This window comes from Belonocnema kinseyi, chromosome 6, assembly GCF_010883055.1.
Source record: "Belonocnema kinseyi isolate 2016_QV_RU_SX_M_011 chromosome 6, B_treatae_v1, whole genome shotgun sequence".
NCBI classification, from domain to species: Eukaryota; Metazoa; Arthropoda; class Insecta; order Hymenoptera; family Cynipidae; genus Belonocnema; species Belonocnema kinseyi.
The window spans coordinates 40,339,957-40,363,409 of NC_046662.1; the positions used below are offsets into that span (position 1 = coordinate 40,339,957).

The 23,453-nt window shown below is 29.2% G+C and overlaps 1 protein-coding gene across 1 annotated transcript in view; it reads right to left on the reverse strand.

Annotated features, from left to right (window-relative positions):
- Positions 1–43: 43 nt before the first annotated feature.
- LOC117174730 (arrestin domain-containing protein 17-like) overlaps positions 44–23,453 on the reverse strand; it is a 45,151-nt gene continuing 21,741 nt past the window's right edge. Inside the window, exons 5-7 of the mRNA XM_033364054.1 lie at positions 11,786–11,959; positions 8,162–8,525; positions 44–896 (exon numbers count right to left, since the gene is read on the reverse strand). Of these exons, the coding sequence (XP_033219945.1) occupies positions 733–896; positions 8,162–8,525; positions 11,786–11,959 (702 nt within the window). The 3' untranslated portion in view covers positions 44–732. The remainder of the gene's footprint in view (positions 897–8,161; positions 8,526–11,785; positions 11,960–23,453) is intronic.

Genomic DNA, 23,453 nt, shown 5'->3' on the forward strand with positions numbered 1-23,453 from the left:
AAATAGTTTATTTATAGAAGGCCCAATTTGTAAATTATAAAAACAAGACAGTCGAAATACGTCTGTTTCAATACCAATGCATATAATGAATTGTAATAATATAAATTGGTTGAAACGATACATTTTTCAGGATAAATTGAAGTACACTTTCCTACTTTACTGGTATTATTTATAGGAGTGCAGGTGTAAATCGTGGCTATTATTGGATATTCTTTCCACTCTTTCTATTGCAATATAAAATATATTCATTTTCTGAAACAATATAATCTTTTTGGGGCGCCTTGGCATGTCTTTGGGGGCGCCAACCAAGGGGGACGCAGTCGGAGTTTCCTGGCTGCGACCCCATGTCAGTCCGCCAAGGACAATATTCTCCAAATAAGTAAACTTAGTTGAAGATTTACCAGGAATTTGTTTCAGTGACATAATCTTGATTACTTTTGTTTTTAATAAATTCACAGTGGTTATTTCATGATCCCATAATTAACTCAGTCTGAAATTGGTAACATGTGTTGTATAGCGATTCGCATACAAGTTTATAATATAATGAGAAACATTCTTCGACGTTCTGAAGGTATATGAGATTTTACAATTGTTGAAGTAATTTAGTTCCGTAATTTTTTGCGAAGCTGACCTCTTGAGCTCTTCTCAGGACCTGAAGATGATCTTCATAAAGATCGACGTCAGTATTCCGTAACCGGAACAAGAGAGAGTGCATTAGGTTGCGGTCATTTATTAACTTGTACCTCCCCTTTTCTTTGTCCCGTCGAACTTGTAGACACGATACATAGGAAAATAAGGTTCAACCTTTCCATCGCTCTCTCCTTCCTCTCCTGTTGGATCGTCCTTATTTGGCTTTGATGATCGATATATTTTAGTTTCCTCGTACCTTAATGACACTAAAATCAAGTAAAAATGTATAACATTGAGCACATATTATCCTGTTTGATAATTTGTTAAAAACGATCAAATTGGTTCTATACAGTCGCGGAAAATCTGACAATAAGGAAAAAGTAGGAAGAAAAAGCGAGGGGAAAAGATGGGCGGGAAAGTAGGAGAAATGAGGGAAAGTAGGGGAAATGAGGGAAACTGAGGGAAGAGAAAGTAGGGGAATTAAAGGGAAATGGGAGGAGAAGAAGTAGGGAAAGTTAAGGCAACTGAAAAGTAGGGCAAGTAAGCGGGAATAAGGGGTGGAGGAGTGGGGGAGATTATTGGAAGTGTGGAAGGGTAGTGAAAAGGATGTGTGGGGATAGAGAGAGGGGAGTGTTCACTGGGGATGTGAGGAGAGGGGAAGCAGAGGAGAAAGAATTTGGAGAAGGGAGGGAAAACACGGGATGAATTGAGAGAAGGAGAAGTAGGGGAGGGAATGTATGGGAGGGTGAGGTTTCAACGACTTAATTAACATATCAATTAGCTGCAAAATTCTTTCTTGTAGGCGTTCGGCGCCTATTTTGACTACTTTTTAAAAATAAAGTATCTATATATAATCACTTTTAAAAATGAAAATAATCACCTTAGTCACTTTTCTCCCCATAAGTTAACCCATGGCTTAGCCGCTATTGAATTCTGGCCTGCGCGTATTTCTAAATTTTAATTCTTAAAATCTTTTAAAATGTTTTAGAGTATTTAAAAATATTTCAAGAAATTTTCAATGGGTTTCAAAAACTTAAAGATATTCTCAAGGGTTTCAAAGATTAAAATAAAATTTACAAGTAAATTCCAAGAATTTTAACTATTTTAAGGGAATTATTTATGGTACTAAAAACTAAAAATCGCAAAGAATTTTCAATTGATTTCAGTAATTTATTAGGATTTCAAAGGTTTTTAAATATTTTAGGGCATTTAAAAAACTTCCAAGGCATTTTCAAGTGATCTGAAAATTTGCAAGGAATTTCCAACAATTTAAATTATTTGAAGGGATTTTAAAACAATGGTCATGGGGTTCTTAAAAATAATTTCATAGAATTTCGCAAGATACGCAAAGAATTTTATAGGACCAATACGTTTTTAGGATATATTTAAAAATAATCCAACGCATTTTATAGGATTACGAAGATATCAATGATTTTAAAGGATTTGAAAAGCAATTGTAGGATTTCAAAGATTCTTAAATATTTCGAGGTATTTCCAAAGAATCTAAAGAATTTTTAACATTATCGGATATTTTAAGACATTCTAACGATTTTTTAGTAGATTTCAATGATTTGAAGGGTTTCAAAAAGATTTGAATGATTATAGAGTATTTGGGAAATTCCAAGGAATTTTCAAGAGCTTTAAAAAGTTCTAAGGGATTTAAGAAGATTTCAATGGATTTGAATACTTTAGGGAATTTTAAAGAGCTTTATATAGTTTCAAGATAATTTAAAAGATATCAAATATTTTAGAATATTTTAGAATATTTAGAATTTCAAAAAATTTGTAATAAATTTAAATAATTTAAAGGGATTTCAAAGAATTTCAAACATCTTTAAGCATTTTTCAAAATTTCAAGGAATTTTCAAGAGCTTTTAAAAGTTTCAGGGAATTTCAAAAGATTTAAAACAATTTGTAATTATTGAGAGTATTTTCTAAATTCCAAATAATTTTGTCAAGCTTTACATAATTTCACGGGATTTGAAATATATTAGGGAGTTTTAGAACATTCCAGGATATTTTCTATTTTTTACACTAATGTAAAGAAATTTTTAAGAGTGTGAGATATTTTCCAGAATTTTAGAAGATTCTAAGTCAATTTCAAAATACTAAACAAATTTCAAGGGACTTCAAAGAATCTTAAAGTACTTGAAATATTGTAGGGTATTTTTATTTGATCTCAATAATTTAAAGTTATTTCAAAGGATTTTTACAATTTTAGGTTATTGTAAAATATATCAAGGATTTTTTAAAAGCTTAAAAAAGTTTCCAGGGATTTCAAAATATTTCAAAGGATTTACAGTTATTTAGAGTATTTGTTTAAATTCCAAATAATTTCCAAGAGCTTTGCAAAATGTCAAGGGATTTTAAAGTATTTGAAATATTTTAGGGAATTTAAAATTTTTTGGAATAATTTAAAGGGATTTTAAATTGTTCGAAATATTTTGAGGTATTTTCAAGAATTACAAGGCATTTTCAAGATATAAGAAAAAAATTTCAAGGGATTACCAAGGATTTGAATGATTTTAAGGGTTTTGAAAAAAATTTCATTTAACTGTAAAATTTTTGTTAGAATTTCGGAAGAATTTCGGGGACATTTGATCAAATTTCACGGAATTTTACAATATTTTAATGGATTTAAAAGAATTTTTTTACAAGAAGTGAGGGATTTAACAGGACTTCAAAGTTTGGAAGAGACATTCAAATATTTTTTAAATTCATTTTAATTCACTTGGAATTCACTCTTAATTGTTTTTAATTTATCATAAATTCTTTTGAATTCTTCCAAATTCTTACTAATTTTAATAAAATTCTTTAATTCCCTTAAATTCTTTTAAATTCACTCAATTCTACTCAATTCACTACATTTTTTTTGTATTTTTGTTTAATTCGTCTTGAATTCTGTAATACTCACCTTGAATTCTGAAGAATTTCATCCGTGGAATAGATTCTTAATACTAGTACTTGTACAGGGAAAAATTAGCATTTAATCAAGAAAATATAAATTAAATGCTAATTTTTTACCCTATATTTAAGGGATATTTCAAGGGAAATTGATAGACATATAACGATTGCGTGATTGCATTTAAATTACAAATGATTGCAAAAGTCTTAATGATGACACAACTTTAAATTTTACCGTTAACCGTTAAAAATTAATTAATTTTTACTTCAAATCATTCAAAATTAAACAATTGAGATTCTAAATTAAGAAATTTCTAATTTATAACTTAATTAAAATAAATAATTTCTAAAATAATAATCCCGAGAATTGGTTAGTATTTTCATTATATATTCTCAATCTATTGTCCAATAATTTCAAAATGAATTGTTTCCGAATTAAGGATTTCAAAGTTAGACACATTAAAATTGGAATCATTAAAAAATAAAAATTTTCAATAATATTTTTAACTGCATTGAAATCTTAATGCACAACTGGATTTTGCAGATGAAATTCTACCTTGAATAATGCTCGTTATTAAATTTATAATGCACGTTTTGTATGAACAAATAATTTCTGAAGTACCACTTTTTAATTCAAATGTAGCATTAGAGGATATTTAAACGTAATTTAATCGACTCACAATATGAGGATTTTAATTGGATAATGGTTAAACATTAAAACATTATACTGTGGAATCATAACAATGATAAAAATGTGATAAATAGAAACGATCTGAATATAAATTTTAACGGTATACCTTGCTTTATAGTTAACCCAAACAAATTCAGTACAAATTTCAAATAGCAGACGTTAATGATAATGTTTTTTAAATAAATTCATATGGCTTTTTTATTATTTCTGTAATGACATTCAGAACTCAATGTTTCATAAAGACTAGACATAAAATGTGCATGAAATGGATCCCTGTCGATTTCGATGAAACCTTGTAAAAATGTATTTCTTATCGTCTCGATTAAAAAAGTCAATTTGCGTGATAAACACTTTTCAAGTTACAAATGGTTACACTTAGAACCATTTTGATAAACCTAGATCAATATCTTAAAATACACAGAGAAAAGTAGTGATCAAATCTGTTGCAGGAAATATTTTAGATGGATACAGTTTTATTCAGACAACTTCGCGTTTATCACAACACATGTGTTGTCATGCAAAAAACAGAAAGTTTAACCGATATTTCTTTAAAGTTTATCGTGTTAAGTGAATTTTTATTGCAGCGAATCTTTTATCGGAAATCGATGTAAAGTTTATCTTCTGTTTTTTCTATGTGCGCTCTGAGAGGAAAATGCTAAGGAAGTGATGACCTTAAGAAACAAGTCATTTTTCACGGTCATTGAGGGCGAGCTTTTGATTTGTTGTTGATATTCAGCCAATGAAAACAAGATATGAGTAGGAAATCAATATTTAGCAAATAAAGGCAGGATGTTGTTAATCTTCAGCCAATAAAGGCACGACATGGGCAAGATTTAATTAATGACCAGCCAACAAAAATGAGATGTGAGCAGGCTGCTGTCAATATTAATCCAATAAAGGCAAGATATGAGCAGGCACAGTTAAAATATTCTGTACAGGGACCTCGGAGGATCCTGCACATGTTCCTGTACATGATACTGCACACGAACCTGTACAGATAATCTTGGCCGTTCCTGTACAGGAGTTTAGCGAAGGAATTTGTACATGGTCCTGTAGAAGAACCTGTATGCGAGATAATCTTTGAATGATCCTGCACAGGTTCCTTCACTGAGTCAAATGAGGTGCGGGTTCATGTATATGAACATGTTTAGGATCCTGTACAGGAACATGTTTAGGATCCTATACATGAACCTGCGTAGGAACTAATCCACGAGGGTTCGCGACGGCTTTCTGTAAAGGAATCTATACATGTTTCTGTAAAGGATTCTTCCAAAGGTTCCTTTGATGGTTTTCTATAAGGGACTCTAAAACACGTTACTGTACAGGAACCTGCGCCTCAGTTTTCTATGCAAAGGAGCTTGTACAGGAACACCTCCAGGATAATTTAGAGGTTCCTTTGTCAGTGCAGGTTCCTTTGCAGAATCATGTACAGAAACATGTAGATGATCCTCCGAGGTTCATATACTGAAATTTTTAGCTGGGGGATGTATTCAACATCCAGCCCATGATGGCAAGACAAGAGAAGTTTGTTGCTAATACATATTGAGATGTTTGGTTTCGTTCGTTTGGGTTAGTTTGTTTGGGTTGTTTCTCTTGGTTTGGTACATTTAGGTTTGTTCATTTGGTTTGGTAGGTTACGATTGGCTGGTTTAGCTAGGTTGTTTTAAGTTGGTTAAGGTTGGTTTGGATTAAGTTGTTTGGGTTAGTTGGTTTTGGTTAGAATATTTCGTTTAATTAGTTCCGGTTTGTTGGTTCTGATTAGTTTATGTTAGTTTATTTAGGTGGGATAAGTTTAATAGTTTGGGTTGTTTCATTTGTATTGATTCTTTTAGGCATGCTCGATTGAATTATTTCCTTTGGTTGGTTCGTTCGATTTCGTTAATTTAAAATCATTAGTTCGGGTTGGTTCGTTTGCGTTGACTGGTTTGTATGGTTCAGTTCGTTCAGTTAGGTTCGTTTAGTACGGCTTGTTTGTATTAAATCCTTTGGGTTAGTTCGTTTGATTTGATTCGTCTCGGTTAGTCCGTTTGGGTTGTTTCGCTTAGTTTAGTTCGTTCGCTTGGGATGGTAAATTTTAGTTGGTTTGTTTGGTTTAGTTGGTTTGATTTGTTTGGTTTAAGTTGGTTAGTTGCGGTGGGTTTGGATTGGTTGGTTTGGGTTGATTGTTTAGGATTATGTCATTCCATTTAGTATGTTTCATTTCTTTGGTTTTGATTATTTTTTGTCGTTTTGGGTTGGTTCGTTTGTGTTGACTGGTTTGCGAATGCTCGCTTGTGTCAGTCCCTTTGAGTGGTTCGATCGGTTTGGTTCATTTAGGTTCATTCGTTTGGGTTGGTAAGTTTCGGTTGGTGTGTTTGTATTGGTCGCTTTTGATTGTTTGGTTTGAGTTTCTTGGTTGGGCTTGTTTTAGATTTGTTGGATTGGTTTTTTTTGGGTTACTAACCCAAACCTGTTGGTTTCATTTAGTTGGTTTGGGTTCGTTGGTTTTAATTATTTTGTCTGTTTTTTTTGCTTGTATGCTTTATATGGGTTGGATTGGTTTGATGGTATGGGTTAGTTTGTTTATCTTTACTCGTTTGGGCATGTTTGATTGCGTTAGTTTCTCTGGGTAGTTCGATCGGTTTTGTTCATTTATATTCGTTCTTTTGGGGTTGGTTCGTTTGGGTATTGAATGCTTTGAGTTTATTTGTTCGGCTTGGTTCGTTAAGTTTGGTTCGTATGGTACGGTTTGTTTTTGTATGATCGTTTGGGTTGATTCGTTTGGTTTGGTTCGTTTTGTTTGGTTGGTTTGGGTTGTTTTACTTGGTTTGTTAATTTTGGTCCGTTCGTATGGATTGGTAAAAATAAATTGGTTTGCTTGGATTGGCTGTTTTAACCTGGTTTGTTTGAGTTAGCTGTTTGTTGCTGGTTTCGGTTGGTTCGTTTGGGTTATTTGCTTTGGTTTAATTGATTTAGTATGGTTAGTTTTGATTAGTTTGTGCTAGTTTGTTTGGGTTGGTAGTTTAGTTTGAATAGGTGGGATTCGTTTAATGGTTTGTGCTGGTTCCTTTTTGTTGACTCGTTTGGGCATGCCTGATTGTGTTAATTCCTTGAGGTGGTTCGTTCGGTTTGGTTCATCTAGATTTGATTGGTTTGGTTCGGTCGAGTGTTCCGTTTGGTACGGTATTTTTGTGTTTGACCTTTTTGGGTGGTTCATTTGGTTTGTTTCGTTTGGGTTCGTTAATTAAGGCTAGTTCGTTCGGGGTGGTTCGGTCAAGTGGTTCGTTCGGGTTGGTTCGTTTGGTGCGGTTTGTTTGTGTTCGATCGTTTGGGTACGTTCCTTTAGGCTGGTTCGTTCGGGGTGGTTAGGTCGGGTGGTTCGTTTGGTACGGTTTGTGTGTTCGATCGTTTTGGTTCGTCCGTTTAGGTTGGTTTGTTGCCGTTCAGTCGGGTGGTTCGTTTGGTACGGTCTGTTTGTGTTCGATTGTTCGGTTGGTTCCTTTGGTTTGGTTTTCTTAGGTTCTTTCTTTTAGGTTGCTTCGTTCAGGGTGGTTCGGTCGGGTGGTTCGTTCGGGTTGATTCCTTCGAATTAGTTCGTTAGCAAAAACTCCTTTCTCTGATATTTTGTTTTTAAGATATTCGCCTAGGTTTGTCAAAATCGCTCGACGATTAACCGTCTGTCACTCAAAAACTGTGCCTTTCGTAATTTATGCCTACTGACTTTTTCAATCGAGACGATGAAAACTAAAATTTTTCAGTTTGATCTAAACCTAGAGGGATTCGTTTCATGTTAATTTCATGCCTGGCCCTTACGTACAAAATTTTGACTTTTAACTTTTAATTTTTCGAAAAGTTGGTTTTAAAAATTCATCTAACAATTAAAAAACAAAATTTCGATTGATTTTTTGAAAAAATGTAGACGATTAGTGCTCTTGAATTTGTAATAATCATACTTACAAGGTGGTAGTGACAGATCTACATTTTCATAAGCATTTGAACTCTTTTCTTCTTTGATGTCAAAATCCGTATTTTCAGGGTTTTCATAATTTTTTAAGGGAATCGTGCCAATTACAATGGGCATCCTAATCTTGAGATTTTTATGAAAAACTTTGTAGTACCATTCGTTTATGTCGGCAAAGGCTTCTACTTTGAGAGTGTACATGACATTGATGATTTTACATCCTGTCATTCCTGTAGGTGGTACCGAGGGAACATCAACGCCAACTTCGTATAATTCAGTATTTTTTGATACTGGTTGTTGGATTTCGACTATAACTTCCTTGTGTTTTCGAGACTTTTCAGTCGCATGATATGTGACTACCTGCATTTTTCGAATGGTCTAAATTAAGTAAAAGTTCGAAAAAATGTGTATTTTAAGAATACAATTATCATTGTATTAATGGAGTCGCAGGTCAGGAAAAAACGGGAAATCTGGGAGACGTCAGGGATTTTGAAAAAAAGAATGCAAGAGGCAAGCAATTCCTGCTGGGCTGCAGCACAGTCAATTTTTTTACTTGAATGACTTTTTAGTAATTTATGAATTTTCCTGAATTCTTTCGAAATATTTTAGGATATTTTAAAAGATTACATGGGATTTTTAAAAGCTTTCAATAATTTGAAGATATTCCAATGGATTGAAAAGATTCTAGAGTATTTTTAAAACTTCCAAGAGATTTTAAAAGATTTAAAATATTTTACGGTATTTAAAAAAATTCCAAAGAAATTTTAATAGATTTCAATAATTTAAAGGATTCTAAAGAATTTGAAAGGCTTTACGATATTTTTAAAACTTTTAAGGAATTTTCAAAAACTTTTAAAAGGTACAATGGGTATTAATAGATTGTAAAGGATTTGAATTACTTTAAGGCACTTTAAAAGACTCCAAGGCCTTAAAAATTTTTTTTGATAATTTATAGATATTTCAGAGGATTTTAAAGATTTCATAGTATCATTAAAACTTCTAAGTAATTTTGAATATCTTTAAAAATTGGTGGGGGATTTAAACAAATTGTAAACCATTTAAATTATGTTAGGGTATTTTAAAAGATTCCAAGGAATTTTCAATAGAGTTTCATCCTTTTAAGATATTCCAAAGGGTTTGCAATATTGGAGGGTATTTAAAAAAATTTCAAGGAAGTTTAAATAGATTTCAATAAGCTAAAGCTATTTCAAAGGATTTGAAAGATTTTAGAGTATGTTTAAAATTTCCAAGAAATTTTCAAAAGCTTTAAAAAGATGCAACGGATATCAAAAGATTTCAAAAGATTTCAAAGGTTTTAAATTATTTTCCGGCATTTTAAAAGATTGCAAGGATTTTTCTATAGATTTTGGTGATTTAAAGATATCTCAAAGGATTTAAAAGATTTTAGAGTATTTTTAAAACTACCAAGGATTTTTCAAGAACTTAAAAAAATTGCAAGGGATTTCAAAAGACTTGAAAGATATTAGGGTATTCTAGAAGATCTCAATTATTTTTGGGCATTTAAAAGATTTCACGGAATTTCTGAGGGATTAAAATAATTTGAAGTTATTCCAAAAATCATTAAGGATTTTAAAGTATTTTTAAAGCTTCCAAGAAATTTTCTAAGGTGCTTAAAAATGACAATGGATAACAAGGATTTGAAATATTTTAGAGCATTCTAAAAAATTCCAAGAAATTTAAATAAATTTTCTAGGACTTAAGGCAATATAAGGTTTTACAGAATTTCATGGGACTTTATAAAATTGTAATGGATTTCAAAAAATGTATTGAAAAGAATTAAGAGGTTTTATAGAATTATAAATATTTTCAAATATTTTGAGGCATATTTAGGAAATTTTAAACAGTTATAAGGATTATTTACCAGATTTCAAGAATTTCAAAAAATTTCAAAATATTTTTGAAGGATTTTTCAATATTTCAGGGTATTTTAAAACATTTCAGGAAACTTTCATTGTATTTATGTAATTTATTGGAATTTCAAAAATTTGAAATACTTTAGGGGGTTTTTAAAAATTCCAAGGAATTTTTAATAGATTTCAAATAATTTGAATAGATTTCAAAGGATTTAAAAGATTATAGAGTATTTTTAAAACTTCCAAAGAATTTTCAAAAGCTTCAAAAAGTTTAAAAGAATTTCAAAATATTTCAAAATATTTTATAGGATATTTAATATTTCAGGATATTTTAAATGTTTCCAAAGCATTTTCAATAGAGTAAAAAATTCTAAAGAATTTTCTGGCATATGAATGCTGTTCGGGGATTTCAAAAATCTAATAGGGCTTTCAAGAATTTCCTGGAATTTTTGAAGGTATTGAAGAATTTCATAGGACGCTTAAGGTTTTAGAATATTTAAAAAGATTTCAGCAAATATCAAACTTCACGGGATTTTATATTATTTTAAAGAATTTCAAAGATTTTATTCACAAGAAGTGAGGGATTGCATAGTTTTTCAAAATTTGGATGAAATTTTCAAATATGTTTTACAATTCCCTTAAATTCTTTCGAATTCTTTTTAATCGTTTCTTTTTATTTTTTTTCGAATTCTTTTTAATTCGTTTAAACTTTGATTTTTTTAAACTCATTTTAAACTTACTGAATTCAATGGTTTTTTCCGTATTTTCAATTGTTTTTAATCCAATTGATTTTTCTTTTTTCACCTTGAATTTTTATGACTTTCACCGAATTATACTCATTACCCTCAAATTTCTCTCAATTCACGTCAATTTGACTGAAATCAGTGAAATAGTTAGATAAAATTTTTTTCAAATCATTTGAATTCTCTTGAATTCTTTTAGGTTCAAAAGAACATTAGTACCGTCTAGTTATTTTTCGGTTTAAATAGGTCAATTAAAACGTTTTGAAAGTTAATTAGGCTGGGGCAGCGTTTAGTATAATAAATAAAAAAATTAACAATTTAAATTAAACATTTCTTATTCCATTTATAAAAAATTATACGATAAAAATGTTACAAGATTAGAATTACGGTTTTTAAATATAAATTAAATTTTATCTGTGAAAGAAATTCCTCCCTTTTTTCTCCGTTGGGAATCGAACCCAGGGTCTTCCGATTGCCGATCGGGTGATCTATCCACTAAGCTACTGGAGAGAGGTTCTCGATTAAAAGTCATAGATATAAGATATAGGGAATCTGTAATATCATCGGGATGGTAAATAACCGATCGGGAGTGATACTTTATCACATTTTATGAAAAAAAAAAACATCTACACTATCGACCTAACATACCTCTCGAATTAATAATTTAAGGCTTTTCTAAGATTAAAAAATTTAATTTATTTGTGAAAAAAGACCCTTTCCCTTCGCTTCTCAGGGATTCGAACCCAGGTCTCCTATTGCAGGAATATCTTTAGTTATCATTCAGTGCAGATATCTATTTTTATTTATAGTGATAAAGTATCTCATCTGATCCCTCATTTACTAACCCGATGATAACTCAGATTTTCTATATTTTAAATATTGGTGTTGCTGATACATAATACATGAATTAAAAATGAACAAATTTGCAATCTTTTAAATTTATATTCCATTAAGATTTCGGGCTCTATATTTTTAATCGATATTAGCAAATAAATATATTTACCTTCTTAAAGATAATTCGCAATTTCCTGACATCCAGGCTTGAATCATTTTGTACGTCTATTTTCACGGGTATGGTTTGCCCGGGAACGAATCCTCTGACCGGAAGAGATACAGCCACAGTCAAAGGTTCCGATTGACCCATGAATGTTTTAGACATACTTTCACTGATAGGTAACTAAGAAAAATCCAAATCTCATTTATAGTCATTTATCTAGTTTTATCTTCTTGTTAGTAATTCCAGCTTTATATTTAACTGCTTTGAACATTGCAAAAAAAATGAGTTAGGCAGTTTAAAAAAACAATTTCTAAATTTTGTGAAATACACTGGAACCTGCAAAGAAAAATTGTTTCTTGCATGGCTTGCAGTGGCCTTGATCCTTAGTCCAGGGAATCCAAACATAAAGAGGCAAGGTCTCTTTCTGTCGGATTTGGACGCATGATGCAACCTGATGCAATTGACGCACTGACCGTGCGGCCGAGGACATAAATTCTCGGAATATCATAAATCTGGGGTTTCTAGTTCCAGGTTCCAGTGTAATAAAGCGATTTCAAAAGTGTAATTCTTAAATTTCACATCCCAAATGCTCTGAAAACGGGGAGAATAGGGTGATTTTTTACGAAAATAGTGAAATAATAGGGATTGAACTATTTTAAATAAAATAATTGTGTAGACATCGTATTTAATTTAATATGAATCAGTTTAAATTTCAAGTCAATATATATATATTACATTTTTAACAAAATAGACGAAAGTTTATCAAAAAAATATTAATTTTTTACCAAAAGAAATGAATTTTGCTGGAAAGAATTGAGTTTTCAAGGTAAAAAGTCGAATTAAAAGAAACCTTCAACTAAGAAGGTTTTTTTATATCAAATGACGAAATTTTCAATCGAAACATATTAATTTTCAACAAAAATAGTTGCATTTTTAACAAAATTTTTCAATCTTTAAATCAAAGAGACGAATTTTTTAGAAGGCAGTTGAACGTTGAACCCAGAACTTTTCAATAAAAAGACATGAATTTTTAATCCAAAAGGAGGAATTTTATATCTGAAAAGACAAAATTTTCAATAAAATAGTTGACTTCGAAACTGAAAAGATAAGTTTGCAAACTGGAAATGGAATAGTTAAAGTTTCAGGTAAAGAAACAAATTTTTAACAACAAAAAAACGAATTTTCAAGAAAATATTTAAATTTTAAAACACATAGTTGAATTTTCTTTCGACAAACATACATTTTTACACTAATAGTCGAATTTTCAACATCAAAATTAAGCCTAAACCAAAAAAAGTTGCATTTCTAACCAAATAGTTAAGCCTTCAAGCCAAAAAGACGAAATTCTTTAACCCAAGCTGAATTTTCAATCCAAACGGTGAATTTTCTATTTGAAAAACGAAATTCCAACAAAGCTTTGCAAAATAATTGAATTAAAAAAATGGTTATATTTTCAATTAAAGAGAAATCTGGAAATAATAAAATGAATTTTGAACAAAGCAGTTTATCTTTCAACATAGTAGTTGAATTTAAAAAGAAGAAAATTAATTTTCTACCCAAAAAGATAAGTATTTCAAAAAATACATGAATTTTCAACCAAATAGTTGAACTTTAACAAGAAAAAAAAACACGAATTTTTAACTAAAATTTAGAATTATAACCCAAAAAAAGAATTTACAGCTCAAAAAATGAATTTTTAACAAAGTAGTTCAACTTTTAACCAAGTGTTTAAATTTCCAACTAAAAAGATTAATTTTCTACCAAAAAATAGAATTTTTGACAAAATACATGCATTTTTAAATAACAACAAAACATTTTTAACCAAAAATGACATTTAGATTTTCATTTAAAAAAATAATTGTTAAGAAAAAAATTAATTCTTCACAAGATAGTTAAATCTACAACCAATAAAATAAATTATTAGCAAAGTACTTTAATTTTCAACTAAGTAGTTGAGTTTTCAATTAAAAACTATGAATTTTCAACAAATAATTGGGATAGTAAAATTTTCAGTTACAAACATTAATTTCGAACAAAACAAAACAAAATTATTATGAACAAAATAGTTCAATCTTCAGCCAATATCAAATGAATTTTTAACAAAGTATAGTTTAACTTGCAATCGAAGAAATTTCAAATGATTTATTCTTACTTTAGTGAATTTTTATGATTTAAAGGGGTTTTAAAAAATTTCTACAAAACTTTAGGGAATTAATTTAATTTAATTTTCAGGCATTTCTCGGATAACAACAGTTTAAAGGGGTGTGAAGGAATTTGAGGAATTAAAAAGGATTGTAAATATTTTCGCTTTAAAGGTTTGTAGAACTCTTAATATTTTAAAATATGTTGATAAGTTAATGTGCTTGTTTACTGCAAGTCTAAAACATTTTAGGCGCTCAAGCTTGAACTATTTTTAATTTTTTAATTTAAAAACTATACAATTTTCTATAAAACGATTGTTTATTCTTTTCTACGTGTAAAAAGGAATGTTTAATCCTTCCCCTATTCTTCTCCTTTTTCGTGAAAAATTCGCCCATTTCTCTTTTTTGAGCTTTTTTTGCGCTGTGATACCTGTAAGGGCACGTCCAAATATTATGTGACACTATGTGTATTGAGGGGGGGGGGGGGGGGGGGGGGGGTCCAGCCCTAAAGTCTTTTCAACACAACACATTGATTTTCACGCAAATAGTGAATTTCTAACTGAAAAAATATGTTTTTAACAAAAACAAAAATTTTAAGTTCAAGTTTATAAAATTACTTTAAAAAAACGAATTATCAACAAGTTGAATCTAACAAAAAAAAAGAACCCAATAGATAAATTTCCAACAGATTAATTTTCTACCAAGCAGTTGAATTTTAAACCAAAAAGAAGATTAATCTTAACTTTCAAGAAAGAAGACTACTTTTCTACTAAAAAAGACGAATTTGGTACAAAATACACATTTTTTTATTTTAAAAAATACCAATTTTCTACCAAAAATGGAATATTTACATTTTTACAATCAAGAAAGTTAATTCTCAATAAAAAATACAGAAGTTTTTAGCAGAATAGTGCAATTTTAAACAAAAAATGGATTTTTTTAAACGAGAAGATTAATTTTTTACCAAAAAAGACTAATTGTCAATAAAATACATGAACTTTTAATAAATTACTTAAATTTTCAGCTAAAAAAGAGAAAAGATTAAAGAAAACTGTATTATCATCGGGGATGGTAATGCTCAATCAGATAAAGATACTAACTAATCACATTACCTGAAAATAGAAATCTACACTATCGATATAAGATACCCCTCAAATTCAGAATTTCACGTTTTATTAATATTTTTAAAATTGAATTTTATCTGTGAAAAAAGATACCGCAGCTTCACTCCGCTAGGAATCGAACCCGGGCTTTCGATTGCTGGTCGGGTGATCTTACCACTGAGCTACTGGATAGATCGAAAGAAAACTCTTTTTTCACACACATGCCAAACGGCAAGCTTTAAAGATGTTAGAAAAACGTCAAATTTAAATTTTAGGGGTATATCGATAGTGCAGATTTATGTCTTCACGTAATGTGATTAGTATCTTCATCTGATCGGTCATTACCATCCCTGATAATAATATAGATTTCAAAAATCTTATGACCTTTATTACAGAAAACCTTGCTAGTTGGCAGAAAAGTCTTTTTTCGTTCTCTCTAGTAGCTTAGTGGTAAGAGCACCCACCGGCAATCGAAAGACCTGGGTTCGATTCCCATCGTAGTGAAGGAGCGGTATCTTTTTTCACAGATAAAATTCAATTTTAAAAAGGTGGATTTTTAACTGAAAAAAAATATTATTCAAACAAAAATGGAATAGTTAAATTTTCAGTTCAAAAAATTAATTTTCAACCATAAATTGAACGAATTTTCAACAAAATATTCAAGCAAATAGTCGAATTTTCAATCAAACCAGATGAATTGCGGACCCAACAAATAATGGCAGATTTTTCAGCAACAAAAAAAGAAAAATTAACCAAGAATAGTTCGAATTTCTGATTGGATTCTATTAATATTTAGAGAAAACGACAAAAAGGGTCTTAAAAATATAGACAAATTTTTTTCATAAGTGTTAAGTCTGAAATATGAAAGGGATTTTCAAACTTATTGTTATCAAATGAAAAAAATGTCATAAGAATTTAATTAAAAGATTTCTTATAATATCAAACAGTTTTAACTAATTATTTATTGTTCAATTGACAGTTATATAATATACTATTCGTATTTCGTATTTAAAAATAGGAGACAAATCAGTTTAATTTTCACATGACATTTGGAGGAGGGGACTTACATTTTACAAATTTTCAAATAATATGTGAACGCTCCTTAAACGATATAGCGGAAATCACCATACAGTAGATAATCTTAATTAATTGAAAAACTAGCAAAACATTTTTATTTTTTTATTTTAACATAACATTTCCGGTATTATACTACTATATTTTTTGACAAATTTGTATTGAAATATTATAATTAAATAATGTGTGAGAGCAACAAATTAATTTTTAACCTGAAAAAAACGTCTGTGCATGAATCATACTTTGCACCTATAAAAAAAGATTTTTGTGGCATGTTTATGTATTGAAATACAAATTTGAAATCTAATTAACAATATTTATTGATACAAAGCATTCTTTCTTTATTATTTATAAATATTTGGGCACTTTTTCTTTGACATGAGATTGACACTATACACTCGGAAAATATATTTTTAACGAGGGGGAAAAAACTCAGGTAATCCGCCGGACCACTTCGTTATCCAAAATGGTAATCCTGGTAATCCAGTGTAATCCAATTTTAATTGGAAGTAATTCATGTGGGTAATCTAAATAGTTTTGAACTCTTTTATAACATTTTATTTTTCAATTTTCTCAACTGAATATTCAAATATTCCATTTTTTGTTTAAAATTTATCTTATTCAGTTGAAAAATCATGTATTTTGCTGGAAATTCACTTTTTTCGGTAGAAACTTTATAGTCTTAATTGAAAATTAATGCTTTTGTTTAAAAATTTAACTTGTTTGCTAGAAAATTAATTTCTTTGTTTGAAAATATGATTTTTTAAACTGTTTTTTTGATTAAACATTAATTTTTAAATTGAAATGTTAACTATTTCATTTTTGTTGAAAATTTGTCTTTGTTAATTAAAAACTCATATCTTTTGTTAAACTTGGTCTTTTTTGTTAGAGAATCAATTTTCTTGCTTGGAAATTCATCGTTTTAGTCGAAAATTGAACTATTTTCGACAAAATTTTAACTATTTTGTTGAATTATTTTTTACATTCAAGATGTAAATAATACCATTTTTATTTGAAATTGAACATTTTCAGGAACAAATTCAACTATCTAGTTTAAAATTCATGTATGTTGTTCCAAATTAGTATTTTTCTGTAGAAAATTAATCTTCTTGATTAAAAATTAAATCATTTTGTTAAAAAGTATATTTTTTTGCTGGAGGATTCAAATTTCTTTTAATTTTTTTTTAAGATTCTTTATTTCTGTTAAAAATTTATCTTTTTAGTTGAAAATTGAGCTATTTACGTAAAAATGTCTAATATTTTGTTAAACATTCTTTTTGTTTGTTAAAAATAATTGTTTAAAGTGAAAATTTAACTATTACATTTTTTCAATAAATTTATTTTTATTAGTTCAAAATTTTACTATTTGTTTGAAAAGTGATCTTTAGAGATGAAAATTTAACCACTTTGTTGAAAGTTGAACTGCTTTGTAAGAAGATAATTTTTTGGCAAGAGAAGAAAATCGATGTTCGGTTTTGAAAATGTAACTCTTTGTTTAATAATTAATATTTTCTGACAGAAAATTAAAATGTTGTGTAGAAAATTCATTTTTTTTTTAAATTAAAACTCAAACTGTATAGTGGAAAATTTATTTGATATGCAGAAAATTCGTCTTTTTTAGTAGAAAACTAATCTTCTTGTTTGTGAATTCAAATAGTTGGTTAAAAAGTTTCATTACGTGTTTGAGAAATCACCTTTTTTGGTACAAAATTAATCTTCAGAGTTTAAAATGAACTTTTTTGGTTGAAAATTGATCTATTTGGTTGACGATTCAACCGATTTATAGAAAGATCATCTTTTTGATTAAAAATGCATAGATTTAAAAAAAAATGAATCTGTTCTCTTTTAGATTCAATTAAACTGTTTTTTATTTAAAATGAAAATATTTTTTAGTAAAATATAAACTATTACATTTTTCTTAGAATTTATTTTTTAAAGACCATTAAATAAAAAAAAAGTTGTGTGAAAAATTGTATTGTTAGAAATTCATTTATTTTGTTGGAAATTCATTTTTTTTTTGTAGAAAATTAAACTTCTTCGTTAAAATTTTTCTTCAATATTCAACTATTTGGTTGCAAATTCATATATTTTGTTGAACATTTATATTTTCTGGTAGAAAATGTAAATTCTTGGTTAAGAATTTCTTTTTTAAACTGAAAATTTAGTTATTTTATTTTTGCTTGAAAATAATTTTCTTCAGTTAAGTATTTAACTAATTTGTTAAAAATGTATGTATTTTAATAAACAGTTATCTTTTTCGATACAAAATTAATCTCCTTGTTTGAAAATTCAACTATTTGCTTCAAATCTCATCTGTTTTATTAAAAATTCCAAAACTTTGCTTGAAAGTAGTTCTTTTTGGTTAAAAATTTACGTGGTTCTAGTATAGGCGAAGCAATCCATCATCATTTTATATAAACCAGATTAATCCTATACAATCTGAAGTAATCTTAGGTAATCCGGGCGTAATCCCCACCACTGGACTGTATTTTTAAGAGTTGTTTCCCTACCGATTTTTAGAAAAAAAATATTTAAAAATTTTGAACTTTACTGGCATCATAGGTCGGGTTAAAATATGAACTTTAAACATTTCTTACTAATCGTATCAATCTCACGGAACATTAGATATAAAAATAATGTCAAAAATTGGTGCATTTATGATTTTTGTAAGTTAATAATAGTTTCAAATATTATTTATTTAATAAACTGATTTTAATTGCAAGTAAACTAATGATTAATTATAACTGAGCGTGTAGATTCCGTTCTGAAACGCGGAAAAATTTCCGAAAATGACCAACTGCTTCAAAAATGAAACTGCTAGAAAGTTTCGGTTTCTTCTAGAATTTTCAACTTTCTGTCCACTTTGTGGACATGACATAAAATTTTTAAACAAAATTTGGATTTTTTTCAAGAATAATCATATAACCTTAAAAACAAATGAACAGTTAATTAAAAAAAGAAATGTTTATTTAAATGAAAAAGTGAACAAAAAGATGAACATTTCGATAGTCATAACAATAATAATTTATGTAAGCAATTAGTTTAGATGTTCTTTTTAAAATTTATTTGTTGACTTGATTTTAAGGTTATATTATTATTCTTGGAAAAATTCCAAATTTTTAAAAAAGATTTCATGTTATGTCCATAAAGTGGACAAAAAGTAGAAATTTTCAGAAAAAACCGCAATTTTCTAGCATTATTCAAATGTAGTATCATTAACAGTTATAATAATTGATTTAAAAAATTAATTTTTTAACATTAATTTATTCTTCACTTTACCCTAATTGTAAATTAGACATAAAAGTAACAAATTTCATAAAAAACAAAACTTTCTAGCCTTATTCAAATTGAATATTATTACTATAAAACAATAATAATAAATTATTGAAGCAATTAATTTTTTAACCTTAATGACCCACCTCTATCTAATTGTAAACTGGACAAAAAGTTAAACATTAAAAAAACGCAACTTTCTAGTATTATCCAAATTGAATTTTATAAACAATAATAAATTGTTTAAACAATTCATTTTTCAATTTTAATTGATTATCCTACTCACTCCCATTTTTTAACTTGTGTGGTTACTTTAGGATACTATAAAACAGAATTATGGGTGTGATATGTGGAAAGTAATTTTTCATTCGTATTCTATAGCTCATTGCGAAAAGAAAATTTGAGTTTCAATAATCAGTGAGTTTCTTTCTGTAATTTTTCTTGAAGACTCACAAAGCTGTAATGACCGATTTTATAACTTTATTTGTTTATATATTGTTGCTCTAGGATAAAAATTTAAAAATCACAATGCAAAATTCTCTTTAAAATTTAATGCTGAGCATTTATGAAAAAATAATTTTGAAATCTGGTAAGAAATACGACCCGTGGGCAATTATAAACAGTAACTTCCTATTCTAGACAACTGTGGTAGGTACGAGGGGGCCGCACATTGCGGCGAATTAGAAAATTGGGGTTCAAAATGATCCAGAGTCTACAATTTTCATCCGATTCCATCTTTTTTTTAAAATTAAAGCTAATTAAATTCTGAAGAGGTCTGTCGAGAGCTATTTTGTTAAAAAGGTTCTGTTTGTTTGTTAGTCAAGTTGCAAAATGCCAAAAAATCATAATTTTTTATATTTGAGCTGCCTGTTCTGTAGCATTCATTGATTTTATCTCAAAAAGGCAAAGATGTGTTGTGACATGTCACTCGAGGTTTTCTACGTATAATACATAAACGACGAAATATACGTAGAAAATCTTCTTATTACCTTTTTATTAAAATGTTGAAACATTTAAAATTCTAAATTAAAGAAAAATTCTTTTTTTCTGAAGTGAGAATTAATAATGTTTTTGCATGAAAAATGCATTATTGATTCATCTGTTACTCAAAAATTCTAATTTTGTATCAAGAAATTACTTCGGATGCATTTTCCAATGATTATTTATCATAAATATTAAATCTGAATAATTATATTATTCAAAATCAGCGCGCTAACAGTGACCAATCGGGTGGTCGGCGCGACGCAAGCGCAGTTTAAAAAGTTAAAAAGATTGGGGACCCTGGATTTACAAGCGATTATTCCAAAAAGTTTTAATTTAGCAAAATGTGATTAATTTGCATAGCGCTTAGGAAATAGCCTTGATTTTTTCAGTGTTACATTCCCCTGGCTTTTTTCCTAGGATAAGAATTATTTTGACTTCAAAATCTGGGAAATGATAGCAAACATGCTAACGGACGTCCCCACACACTTTTTTTGTGTTTTTTTTTTAAATCAAAGAATGTTTGATATTGCTAACAACATGCGTGTATATTTCGAGGTTATGTGTGTTAGATTCCCCCGGCTTTATTCCTAGGATAAGAAAAATTTTGCCTTCAAAATCTGGGAAATGATAGCGAACATGCTAACGGACGTTCCTACACACTTTTTTTGTATTTTTTTTTATAAAAAAATGTTTGATATTGCGAACAACGTACGTGTACATTTCGATGTAGTAACTAATTTCCCGGAAGTAACCTTGTTTGCAGGCAATCAAAAAAGTTTATTTCATAACTAATTTCCAGATTATCGGAAAGGCAGAGATGAAAAACGACGTAACATCAAAATAATACATGAGCATAAAATTTTGATTTAGCACAATACATTTTTTTTTGTTATTATATCCCTTAAAAATGAGTCCGGGGACATCAGTTTTGATATTTTATACCATCTCCGAATTCAGTTTTTTAAAATTTTCATTTTCGTGGAAAAAAAGCCGGGGAAAATGTAAATATCACATGCCCTTAATAGACGCTTTCAAATAGGAAAAATCTCTATCTTGATGAAATGTTGATTATATCAAAACAAATGAAACTCCTGCGACTCAAGAGTCGTAAATAATGAAAGTCGAGAAAACACAAAAATCCAATGGATACGTGCGTGAACTTTTTAATGCCCTTCCAAAAAACAGCGTAGTAATTGAACGGTGAGTAACGAGAAAAATGTGAGAACCGGAACAAGTGAAAAACGAAACAACTGAAAATCAAGAGAGAATTTACGACTCTTGAGTCGTAGGAGTTTCATTTTTTATGTTATACTCAACATTTCATCACGAAAGAGATTTTTCCTATGTGAAAGCGTCTATTAAATGTATTTGTTGAGCATTATTGTTAATAAAAATGAAAAATATTGTCAAACGTCAGTTTCCGCCATCAGAATATTAATTTAGGGATAAAATGAACAATTATGCAAAAAAATGGATCTTTTCTATCAAAGAGTGACCATTTATTTATTTATTAAATTTGTTTATGAGATTTGTTTATAACAATCAAAAAATTATACTTTGGTGTTTGATTTCAACGAAACATCAATTTCACTCAATTTCTCGGGAAAAAACGTGATGAAAAGAACTTCCACGCTTCAATATACAGCAGCAATCGATTTTGTTCATAAATTTGTTTATAACAATTGAAAAGATTGCACGAACTTCATCTCAGTTATTATGATTTGTTAATTGATTGTAATTCAATCAGTTTTTCACCGTTTTGAGGTAAAATCAATAAATGCTACAGAACAGGCAGCTCAAATATAAAAAATTATGGTTTTTTGGCATTTTGCAACTTGAATAACAAACAAACAGAGCCTTTTTAGCAAAATTGCCCTCGACAGACCTCTTTAGAATTTAATTAGCTTTAATTAAAAAGAAGATGGAATCGGATGAAAATTGTAGGATCTGGATTATTTTGAACCCCAATTTTATAATTCGCCGCAGTGCCCGCCGGTTCGCTCGACTCAAATCAAGTGCGCGCGCGGCTTTCCAAAATCGTTCGTATCTTTTAAACAAACAAAACGATTTGGCTCAAATTTTGTCCGAATTTTCCTTAAACATCAAGTAACAAACTTTTAAAACGCTAATTGGCATCGGTATACCTTTTCCTATTTAGAAAAAAATCGAGAACATTTCCTCGAGTAGAAGCCTACACAGTAAAAACTGGGGGGTATATTTTGTTGCAGGGTAAAATTATAAGGGTGTTACGAAATAGCTAGAAGGTGGGGCACGAAAGGTCAGATGTTACTGTTTTGAAATTTTGGCAGCTGTTGTCAAGCATCCATGACCTTAGAAAAGTTGAAGGTCTGCGGATTCCACTTTGTGAAACTAGACTTTGAGGTATGAGCATGATTGAAATTACCAGGGATGGGATTCCGATGCCCACTAATCTAGTTTATTGAATCTCTCTTTCTAATGCATAAATGTTTAGAATGTTTATCATATTTTTCAAGGCATTATTTATTGCCAAAAAAGGTTAAATCCTCGAGTTATAAATATAAATTTGCGTATTTTTTTGACGAGAAGTTCAAATCGACGTTCTGATACTTTTATGTAAATAATTACGCAACAAACAGTACGAGAATTGAATAAAAGTTTACATATTCACAAAAAATTAATTATTATTTAAATTGTATAGTTTTATAGCCCCTAATAATTGTAGATTCAGTTCTCGTATTTTTAATTCTAATTTAAATAACTATTTTTTTTTAAATTAATGAAGTTAAACTTATTATTACAAATAATAATAATGTTAAAATAATATCATAATATTCAACTTTAACAATCAAGTAATGCTTTGAAAAATATTTGAAACTTTCTATCGAACAACTTCATGCTTGGGGAATTTACAATCCATATGCTCTGCTTTTCTAGTAATCTTAACATGCCTATGCTCCACTATGTATTCCTATCAAGGTACGAATTATTCAAGATAAAAAGTTATATTGTGAGCAAACGCGAATTTCTCGAGAATTCGCAGTAGTGATTCTTGTGTATTTTTAAATTGACACATGGCCTTACATAACCTAAAAATACACAGGAATAACTTCTGCGCAT